Source organism: Mobula hypostoma (genome assembly GCF_963921235.1).
Source record: "Mobula hypostoma chromosome 13 unlocalized genomic scaffold, sMobHyp1.1 SUPER_13_unloc_2, whole genome shotgun sequence".
Lineage (NCBI taxonomy): Eukaryota > Metazoa > Chordata > Chondrichthyes > Myliobatiformes > Myliobatidae > Mobula > Mobula hypostoma.
Window position 1 is genome coordinate 182,256 of NW_026948146.1, and position 11,726 is coordinate 193,981.

Below are 11,726 nucleotides of genomic sequence, written 5' to 3' on the forward strand. Positions count from 1 at the left end.
TGGATCTCCTGTTGGGTAACGAATTAGGGCAAGTGACAGAAGTCTGTGTAGGGGAGCACTTTGGTTCCAGTGATCATAACACCATTAGTTTCAGCTTGATCATGGACAAGGATAGATCTGGTCCTAGGGTTGAGGTTCTGAACTGGAAGAAGGCCAAATTTGAAGAAATAAGAAAGGATCTAAAAAGCAACACACATAAAGGTTGCTGGTGAACACAGCAGGCCAGGCAGCATCTCTAGGAAGAGGTGCAGTCGACGTTTCAGGCCGAGACCCTTCGTCAGGACTAACTGAAGGAAGAGTGAGTAAGGGATTTGAAAGTTGGAGGGGGAGGGGGAGATCCAAAATGATAGGAGAAGACAGGAGGGGGAGTGATGGAGCCAAGAGCTGGACAGGTGATAGGCAAAAGGGATACGAGAGGATCATGGGACAGGAGGTCCGGGAAGAAAGACAAGGGGAGGGGGAACCCAGAGGATGGGCAAGGGGTATATTCAGAGGGACAGAGGGAGAAAAAGGAGAGTGAGAGAAAGAATGTGTGTATAAAAATGAGTAACAGATGGGGCACGAGGGGGAGGTGGGGCATTAGTGGAAGTTAGAGAAGTCGATGTTCATGCCATCAGGTTGGAGGCTACCCAGACGGAATATAAGGTGTTGTTCCTCCAACCTGAGTGTGGCTTCATCTTTACAGTAGAGGAGGCCGTGGATAGACATGCCAGAATGGGAATGGGATGTGGAATTAAAATGTGTGGCCACTGGGCATGTCAGAATGGGAATGGGATGTGGAATTAAAATGTGTGGCCACTGGGCATGTCAGAATGGGAATGGGATGTGGAATTAAAATGTGTGGCCACTGGGCATGTCAGAATGTCATGAACATCGACTTCTCTAACTTCCGCTAATGCCCCACCTCCCCCTCGTACCCCATCTGTTACTCATTTTTATACACACATTCTTTCTCTCACTCTCCTTTTTCTCCCTCTGTCCCTCTGAATATACCCTTTGCCCATCCTCTGGGTTCCCCGCCCCCCCCTTGTCTTTCTTCCTGGACCTCCTGTCCCATGATCCTCTCGTATCCCTTTTGCCTATCTCCTGTCCAGCTCTTGGCTCCGTCCCTCCCCCTCCTGTCTTCTCCTATCATTTTGGATCTCCCCCTCCCCCTCCAAATTTCAAATCCCTTACTCACTCTTCCTTCAGTTAGTCCTGACGAAGGGTCTCGGCCTGAAACGTCGACTGCACCTCTTCCTAGAGATGCTGCCTGGCCTGCTGCGTTCACCAGCAACTTTTAAGTGTGTTGCTTGAATGTCCAGCATCTGCAGAATTCCTGTTGTTTAAGGATCTAAAAAGCGTGGATTGGGACAGGTTGTTCTCTGGCATGGATGTGATCGGTAGGTGGGAAGCCTTCAAAGCAGAAATTTTGAGAGTGCAGAGTTTGTATGTTCTTGTCAGGATTAAAGGCAAGGTGAATAGGAATAAGGAACCTTGGTTCTCAAGGGATATTGCAACTCTGATAAAGAAGAAGAGGGAGTTGTATGACATGTATAGGAAGCAGGGAGTAAATAAGGTGCTTGAGGAGTATAAGAAGTGCAAGAAAATACTTAAGAAAGAAATCAGGAGGGCTAAAAGAAGACATGAGGTTGCCTTGGCAGTCAAAGTGAAGGATAATCCAAAGAGCTTTTACAGGTCTATTAAGAGCAAAAGGATTGTAAGGGATAAAATTGGTCCTCTTGAAGATCAGAGTGGTCGGCTATGTGCAGAACCAAAGGAAATGGGGGAGATCTTAAATAGGTTTTTTGCGTTTGTATTTACTAAGGAAACTAGCATGAAGTCTATGGAATTAAGGGAAACGAGTAGTGAGATCATGGAAACTGTACAGATCGAAAAGGAGGAGGTCCTTGCTGTCTTGAGGAAAATTAAAGTGGATAAATCCCCGGGACCTGACAGGGTGTTCCCTCGGACCTTGAAGGAGAATAGTGTTGAAATTGCAGGGGCCCTGGCTGAAATATTTAAAATGTCACTGTCTACAGGTGAGGTGCCGGAGGATTGGAGAGTGGCTCATGTTGTTCCGTTGTTTAAAAAAGGATCCAAAAGTAATCTGGGAAATTATAGGCCAGTAAGTTTAACGTCGGTAGTAGGTAAGTTATTGGAGGGAGTACTAAGAGACAGAATCTACAAGCATTTGAATAGACTGGGACTTATTAAGGAGAGTCAACATGGCTTTGTGCGTGGTAGGTCATGTTTGACCAATCTACTGGAGTTTTTCGAGGAGGTTACCAGGAAAGTGGACGAAGGGAAGGCAGTGGATATTGTCTACATGGACTTCAGTAAGGCCTTTGACAAGGTCCCGCATGGGAGGTTAGTTAGGAAAATTCAGTCGCTAGGTATACATGGAGAGGTGGTAAATTGGATTAGACATTGGCTTGATGGAAGCAGCCAGAGAGTGGTAGTAGAGAATTGCTTCTCTGAGTGGAGGCCTGTGACTAGTGGTGTGCCACAGGGATCAGTGCTGGGTCCATTGTTATTTGTCATCTATATCAATGATCTGGATGATAATGTGGTAAATTGGATCAGCAAGTTTGCTGATGATACAAAGATTGGAGGTGTAGTAGACAGTGAGGGAGGTTTTCAGAGCCTGCAGAGGGACTTGGACCAGCTGGAAAAATGGGCGAAAAAATGGCAGATGGAGTTTAATACTGACAAGTGTGAGGTATTGCATGTTGGAAGGACAAACCAACGTAGAACATACAGGGTTAATGATAAGGCACTGAGGAGTGCAGTGGAACAGAGGGATCTGGGAATATAGATACAAAATTCCCTAAAAGTGGCCTCACAGGTAGATAGGGTCGTAAAGAGAGCTTTTGGTACATTGGCCTTTATTAATCAAAGTATTGAGTATAAGAGCTGGAATGTTATGATGAGGTTGTATAAGGCATTGGTGAGGCCGAATCTGGAGTATTGTGTTCAGTTTTGGTCACCAAATTACAGGAAGGATATAAATAAGGTTGAAAGAGTGCAGAGAAGGTTTACAAGGATGTTGCCGGGACTTGAGAAACTCAGTTACAGAGAAAGGTTGAATAGGTTAGGACTTTATTCCCTGGAGCGTAGAGAATGAGGGGAGATTTGATAGAGGTATATAAAATTATGATGGGTATAGATAGAGTGAATGCAAGCAGGCTTTTTCCACTGAGGCAAGGGGAGAAAAAAACCAGAAGACATGGGTTTAGGGTGAGGGGGGAAAAGTTTAAAGGGAACATTAGTGGGGGCTTCTTCACACAGAGAGTGGTGGGAGTATGGAATGAGCTGCCAGATGAGGTGGTAAATGCGGGTTCTTTTTTAACATTTAAGAATAAATTGGACAGATACATGGATGGGAGGTGTATGGAGGGATATGGTCCAGGTGCAGGTCAGTGGGACTAGGCAGAAAATGGTTCAGCACAGCCAAGAAGGGCCAAAAGGCCTGTTTCTGTGCTGTAATTTCTATGGTTTCTATGGAATGGTGAACGGGAGCTGGTACAGTGACTGCATCTAAAACGATGGCTTCTGGAAGATTGAGCTCCACCATGAATGTGACTGTTTATTATCATAGGCCCTTTTTGGGTTTTTTTTTCCTATAGCTGTTTGCTTAAGTTAACGTTCTTAAATACACTTCTCTATAATTGTATGCAGTGGGTGATCTATTATTCCTTGCTGACAGGCAATTGCAGGGTGGCAGTAAATCACACAGCATTCACACAAGCCACATTTCAGATGAGTGAGACATCCCAATCTCATGGGTTTGGTGGGACCAAAGTTGTATACACCCTAGACATATGGAGCTTGAGAAAGGTGGTTCGCAAGGGGCTAACAAGCCGCATTTCCAGAGACACCCAGTAAAAAGGGACCATCTGCTGGATTCATACTTGGTCTCTGGGTTTCAGGACTGGTCGGCTTTTTGCAGTCTGGTCATGATAGTGTTTCTGTTTTTCTTCCCCTTCCACGTTAGCCAGTTTGACCTTCTGTGCTCCTTTAGCTGCCGACAGGATTTCATGCACTGGAAGGTTAGGGTGTATGTGTCAGTCCATCAGCATTTGGGCTGGTGAGAGGCCACTCTGCAGAGGCACACTTCTGTAAATCATCAGACTTTTCTGGAAGTCCTCTCGTCCAGCTTGCACTTTCTTCATCAGGTCCTTCGCTACCTTGAACCAACTCTCTGCTAGGCCATTAGATTTTGGGTGGTGTGGGCTTGAAGTTATATGTTGAAAGCCCCCCCAATCATTGGCAAAGGACTCAAATTCACAGCACGAAAATTGAGGACCGTTGAGTGATACCACTTCACAATAGAGGTCCATGCCTCACAAACGCAGCTTTCAGGAAGGAGATGATCACTGAAAGGCACTCAGGTGCATTTTTAGTGAATCTGATTTTTAAAAAATTTGTGTTCTTCCAAGCTCAGTGTGCTCACTGAGATCTAAGGTTGGGTGTAGTTTTGGCCACCAATCCTTCACAAGAGAAGTGATAGGTGGTACAAGTATGGATACCATAAATGTAGTTCCAGATCTTTGGAGGCTTATTCTGGAGGATCGTGGAATTACCCTGGTGTCAAAAATTATACTTAAGTTTATTTAACTGGATGGAGAGTTTTTAACTGAAGTACAATTGAATGATTGTGATGTTTCAGATTTAGATTCAGATCAGTTTATTGTCATGTACACAAGGGTACAATTAAATTCCATGCATGAAGCTCACAGGGTAAAGACTATACATGATAGTAATAACTACAACAAGAAATCCAGTGATGAGTGTGAGAAAACAAAGTGGAGGAAGATACAGAAAATTACATATTGTGTACATGATAAACCTATTACTAAAATCTGCAAATCTGTGCTCTGAGATACAATCAAACACTGCTGCTCATATTGCATTCTTTTTTAAACTGACTGTCAGAATTATCTATGTCAAAGATGTCATTCTTGAATCTGAAATAGCGATTCCAAATATGACGAAATGATACCCTGAATTTTTTTATCCTGTAAGCATATATCAGTGGATTCACAGCTGAATTTGCATGCGACAGCAATATCCCAATAGAGGTGGGTATTTCTAAATCAATATATTTAGAGCTAAAGTACGAAATGCAGTTTACAATTTGTATAGGGAGCCAGCAGATAGCAAATAGGCTTAAAACTACAATCAATGATATTGCGAGTTTAAGCTCCTTCCTATAATACTTTGTTGAGTCTGTGGCATTGGTAACTATTTTACTTTGTTGCTTCCTAATAATCCAAAATACTTCAGCATACAGGCCAAATGTGATCACAAGAGGTATGAGTAACCCAAAGAAAAAATAAAAATACACCAGATAGTCCATTCTGATCACCTCCAGAAAGTGGCATTTCCTGTGGGTAGAATTCCTCCACTCCTCACTGTTTCTGTTGTTCCACCCAATTACAGGAGTCAGCCCCATCAGAAAAGATCCGAGCCAACAAATGCCAACAGCAATCCATGCTCTCTTCTGTGTGACAATGATCCGATATCTGTTGAATTAAAAGAAACATTATTTTATTTTTGGCAAATACAGTAAAATTTTGTGATTAATAAAATATTTTGTGATGTTGAAGACTAAAACTGCATTATTTATTGAGCACCTTTAAAGCAGAAAATGTTATCAGCTGCATTATTAAAGCCACAACCAACAAATGATGCTTAGGACAAAAAACGAGATATTGAACTACGCAATGGGAAAACAATATAATATAGAATGATTTATATTCATTTAATTAATTTCATTCATGTAATTTTCATTCAATTACATCTTATGGTTTGCCAACATTAATTGAGCTTCCAGGTCCCACAAGTAACTGTCATCTGAGTCACAATAAAGTTGATCTCAGGTGCACTGAAGGCTCTGCACGAAAGGTATTTAACCGGCCATTTAATTAAAGGGATAGTCGCTAATGATGAGAAACGTCAGCAGCCAACTTCAAACCTCTCTGAGGGCGCTTTTCAAATCTGAAGTGTTTTGTGTTATTTTATACTATTTATAAAAATGTGGCGTATAAATTCTAAAAATGATTATACTACGAGTGATGCAAGAGATTCTGCAGATGCTGGATTTTCTCAGCAAGTCAGGCAGCATCTATAGAGGGAAATAAATAGTCTATGTTTTGAGCCGAATTCTGATGAAGAATCTAAGCCCAAAACATCGAATGTCTATTTTCCTCCATAGATGTTGCCTGATTTAATGAGTTCCTCCAGTACTTTGAGTGTGTTGTTTGTTATATTGCTGGTAGTGCTTTTTGAGTAGAAGCTTCAGATCAGACTTCAGATGTGGTTAAGCTAGGAGGTGCAGAAGCCCACATGTCTGAAAGCCCTATTCATAGGATCCTACTTTCACAACCCCAGGTGCAATGACTTCGCAAAATAAGGTTTAGCAAAGCAAGATTACATTCTGCAGGAAAATCTCCAACCACACACAAGTGACCTCTTCTACATACCAGAGATTGCTACATACCACAGTATTACAGAGGCATTAAGTACAAAGACAAACAGCCTCATATACTTAAGTTTCAGTGAGAAAGTTGTGTCATGGCATGCCATGCCGATTTCCACAAAGGGTGGAGTCAGAGTCACAAAGCTCTGCAAGCACAGAAACAGGCTCTTCAGGCCTTCTAGTTGCACTGACCCGTCTTCCTAGCTCGTCCCATCTACCCACACCTGGACCATATCCCTCCATGAACTTCTCATCCATGTACCTATTCAAACTTCTCATAAATGTTGCAATTGACCATAAGACCATAAGGTTGTTTAGATTAGATTATGAGGACACTCAGTCCTCGTTTATTGTCATTTAGAAAGGCATGCATTAAAAAATAATACAATGTTCCTCCAAAATGATATCACAAGAAAACACAGGACAAACCAAGACTGAAACTTACAAAACCACATAATGATAACATATAGTTACAACAGTGCAAAGCAAGACCGTAATTTGATAAAGAGCGGATCATGGGCTCGGTAAAAAAAAGTCTGAAAGTCCTGATAGTCTCATCATCTCACGCAGGCGGCAGAAGGGAGAAACTCTCCCCACCATTGAACCTCCAAGCGCCGCAAACTTGCCAATGCAGCAGCATTGGAAGCACCCGACCGCAGCGGACTCTGTGTCTGTCCGAAAACTTCGAGCCTCCGACCAGCCCTTCGATACTGAGCACCGAGCACCATCCTCTGCCGAGCTCTTCGACCCTGCCCCGTCCGCTGAGCAACAAGCAAAGCCGAGGACTCGGGGCCTTCCCCTCCGGAGATTCTGGACCAAACAGTAGCAGCAGCAGCAAAGCAGGTATTTCAGAAGTTTCATCAGATGTTCCTCTGTGCTCTCACGTCCATCTCCATCAAATCAGGGTTGTGCACGGCACACTACTTGACAAATAACAGACATCGCCACCAGAGTGACCGTTGCGAGCTGTGTCGCGTCACCATCTTCTCCTCTCCTTCTCAGGTTAGGAGCAGAATTAGGCCATTTGGCCCATCGAGTCTGCTCCATTATTTCAGCATGGCTGATCCAATTACACTCTCAGTGCCAGTCCCCTCCCATTCCCCCCCCGTATCCCTTCAACCCCTGACAAATCAAGAATCTATCAACCTCTGCCTTAAATAAGCAAAAAGAGTTGACCTCCACAGCTGCCAGTGGCAACAAATTCCGTAGATTCACCATTCACTGGCTAAAGAAATGTTCATCAACAGAATTAGGTTAGGAAATACACTACACAGCTTGTAATTAATCAAAGCTCACACTTTACTGCCTTTGCACCAACAACAATGTAACTATGTTGACCCCTGGCCAACAATTTTGATCATGAATTCTACTGTTCCCTCTAACAATACTCATTCAGGCAACTTGTCCAAGAGCACCAGCATAGGGAATCTCTGTTATTCAGTTGATTGATTCTTACTTCGCCCAGCACCTGGCGTGGGGTTTCTTCCTTGTGGTGGTGGGTCTCTTGAGAGAGTTATCGCTGATAGCTTATTCAAAGTATCCACTTTTATACTCGTTCCTTACCAATTCAAACATTGCATTCCGATGTCATTGGCTGAAGGTCATCTGATTGACCTTTAACACCTTTTTACTGGCTCTGCTCCAGGCCAGCATCTATTTATTACCCTCTTCCCAACAAGTGACAATCAGTAATTTACCCAGACCCAAGTAATTTATGGTTCTTTGTTCTCTTCAGTAACCAGCTCAAATTACTCCAGGCAGGCACCAACTCCAACATTCACACACCTGCATGTTTTGTTATATCAAAGAACACCTCACAAATAACTTCTTTGGAAATGATCTCTAGTCCAGCAGATTACCTGAATCAACATTGTCTTTACTTCAAAACACAGAAAACAAAGCAACTTTATCTCACAAAACGGAGGATGTAAAACAGTTCCACAAAATGGCAGCTTCCATCTGCAAGCACATGCCAAGAACAAAGGTAATTGATCTGTCTGCTTCCACTGTCCTGGATGCATTCAGGTTTGACATTTTCTTCCATATTTTAAATCCATCATGGCCAACATCCTCACCTTTGTCCTAAAAGGATGCCCCTCTATTTTGAGGCTGCGTCCTCTAATCTTATTGAATCTACATCTGCCATTTCTGCTGGCAGCTCATCCCACACTTGCACCATCCTCTGAGTGAAGAAGTTCCCCCTCAGTTTCTTTTAAGTATTTCACCTCTCTCCCTAAACTTCTGATCTCTAGTTCTAGTCTCACCCAGCCTGAGCGGAGGAGGCCTGCTTGCATTTACTCGGTCTATAACCCTCATAATTTTGTATACCTCTATAAGAACTCCCTCATTTTCCTGTGCTCCAGAGAGTAAAGTCATAACCTATTCAACCTTTCCCTATAACTCTAGCCCTTCATTCCTGCAACATCCTTGTAAATTTTCTCTGCACTCTTTCCAGTTGAGTGATATCTTTTCTGCAGGTAGGTGGCTAGAACCACACATAATACTCCAAATTCAGGCTAACTAGTATCTTATACAATTTCAACATAACACCCATACTCCAGTATTCAGTACTCTAAATTATGGAGCCCATGTGCCGAAAGCTCTCTTTACAACCCGATCTATGTGTAATGTCACTTTCAGGGAATTACAGTATATATCTGTATTACCAGATCCATCTGTTCAAACACACAGCTCAGTGCCCACCATTCACTGAGTGTCCTTGCAAAGTGCAACACCTCACAATTGCCTGCAGTTAATTCCATCGGCCATTTTCAACCCATTTTCCCACTGGTCCAGATCACACTGCAAGCTTCGATAGCCTTCTTTGCTGTCCACTATGCCCCCAATCCTACTGTCATCTGCAAACTTTCTCTTTGAACAACATGCCTCTGCAAATTGTATGAGTCATTCATAGTACTTACTAGAATTCAGAACTCAGAGCCCACAAAAAGAAGGAACTTCTACTCTCCCAATGTCTAAGGAGAAATTATATTTGAAAAAAAGGAACTGGTGGAGAGATTGAACAAGCAATTTGCTTTGTTCTTGATCCAGGGAGACATAGAAAATGTTCTGGAAATAGTGTTGAATTGCACTTCTAGAGTAGGTAAGTTTAACTAACTTTTCTGTGCATTGGTGGACTGACAAAAAAATCTCACCAGATCACAAAGAGCAAGGTAGACACACAGGATCTTTCCACCCAGTATTTTCCTTAAAAATTAAGTTCTAATTGTCAAGGCCTGTGCATGTTTAAATTGGACTTTGACTGTAAAATCAGTAATAAAAATTGCTAATGTGCATACAGCAATGTGCATGCAATTTGCTGACCTTGATGGTTAAAGGTTAGTTTACCCACTAATACTGTGGCAAGAACTTTGGGTAATCTGCAGGGTTCTTTGCTTTACAATCTGCCCATCACATTCCCCTCCTTTGAACAAACAGACAGCCTGGCTTGGCCATTCCATTCATTGCACTAATAATTAATACACACAGACTTATTGATACAATTGCCCAATTAAATTGTGGAAATGCATATCCACACCCATGCAGTACTCAAGTAATATTTTGTAAATATTTCCATTTATTTGTTTAAAACATTTTGCCAGACGAATAAAAAAAATCATCTTTCATCCAGATCCATTGCCTGGTGAGAACGGAATTGGTCGGGTTAATATATAACGCGTGTTAGTTAAAACATCTTCACCAAGTTCAGAATGAGAAGCGGCTGGCATGACAGCCTTGATCTGGAGACATTTACCTGGTGGGGATCTTGACGCGCAGATAACGGTCCACGGCAATAGCCAGAAGTGAGAAGATTGAGCTTAGAGTCAGTACTAGCAGGATGCAGGACGTTAGAAGGCAGCTGTAGAAGTGCATGTGGAGCCCAGAGCTGATGACAATGGCCAAGGGGATGCCCAATATACCCACGGCGATGTCGGCCACGGCCAATGACACGATGAAGAAAAAGGTGGTTCCCATGAGTGCCCTGTTGATCCTGACTGCCCAGCAGACAAGTACATTGCCCAGGACAGAGATTACCGCGATCAGCACCTCCAGAGTAATGTAAACAGCATACATTCTGGCCAGGCTCCTGACAGAATTTCACAGACGGCTCAGTGATGCCTGTGCCCGCTCTCTCTCCCGTTTCTCCCTCACGATTACAGGCGGGATATTTTAAAAAGAACACTGATTCAGCTTCTCGAAAGTTACTATGGAACTATCTGCAATCAAGCCAATGACAGCACGATCGTTCGTTTGTTTTCTGTTCTCCAATTCTTGATTGATAAATCCAGCAGCAAGCAGAAACGCCTCGGATTCAGCAATGCTGATGCAGTTCAATATTCGAATTCAATTGAAGTTTCCATTCCTGCATGGCGAAAAGTTCGCAGGGTGCGTCTCCCGACAGCAATATTGTCCTGGGTGCCCAAGAGATCTTAACTCTCCACGTACATATTTATAAAATGCAATCTGAATTTGCTTCCAGCTTTTGGATTTGCTTTTCTAAGATAGACAGTTGCTGCATCGAATCCACAGTCCAAACTGTAACTAGATCTGCCCTCTATATATTCTGATTTGCAGTTTCCGCCGCATCCTTTCAGCGCCTCTAAAGGTAGTCCCGATAACTTGCTTTTTTTTGTAATTTATTTTTTATTGAAGTTCATCATCAAACAAACATTTCCATAAGATGTATTTCAGATATTGCACATAGTATATATCATATAATCATATTTGCCACAAATCTCCACATAATATTTATCTGAGGTATACACCTATAGAAAAGAGAGGAAAGAAAGAACAAGCAAAAGGAGAAAACTATGTACAAGTAGGGAGTGATTTTTTTTTACAACATATTCATTGATCTGTGAGAATAAAATCAGGCCTATGAGGTGTTATGTAGTTAAACCATTTTTCCCAGTATGAATCAAATTGTTCCAACTTATGATGAACAGATGCTGTTATCTTCTCCATTTTGTAAATGTCCATTGTAATTTCCATCCATGCGTTTAAAGTTGGGCTCTCCTGTGATAACCATTTCCTGGTAAGGGTCTTTTTACCAGCCGCCAGCAGTATATTCATTAAATATTTATCTCTTTTCAACCATTCTTGAGGTACATACCGAAAATATATGGTCTTACTTTCCAAGGGTATTTCACATTTAAAAATGTCTTCTAGGGCATTGTCTATCCCACTCCAATAGTCTTTGATAACGGGACAATCCCAGAAAATATGATAATGGTTTGCATTTTAATTTCCACAATTTCTCCAG

General features: G+C 42.3%; 1 protein-coding gene across 1 annotated transcript; it reads right to left on the minus strand.

Annotated features, from left to right (window-relative positions):
* Positions 1–4,671: 4,671 nt before the first annotated feature.
* LOC134341285 (adenosine receptor A3-like) lies at positions 4,672–10,985 on the minus strand. Its single transcript, XM_063039159.1, has 2 exons — positions 10,218–10,985; positions 4,672–5,507 (listed from the first exon to the last, which is right to left on the minus strand). Exons 1-2 carry the CDS (start codon positions 10,535–10,537, stop codon positions 4,871–4,873), a joined length of 957 nt encoding a protein of 318 aa, XP_062895229.1. The 5' UTR covers positions 10,538–10,985; the 3' UTR covers positions 4,672–4,870.
* Positions 10,986–11,726: the final 741 nt, after the last annotated feature.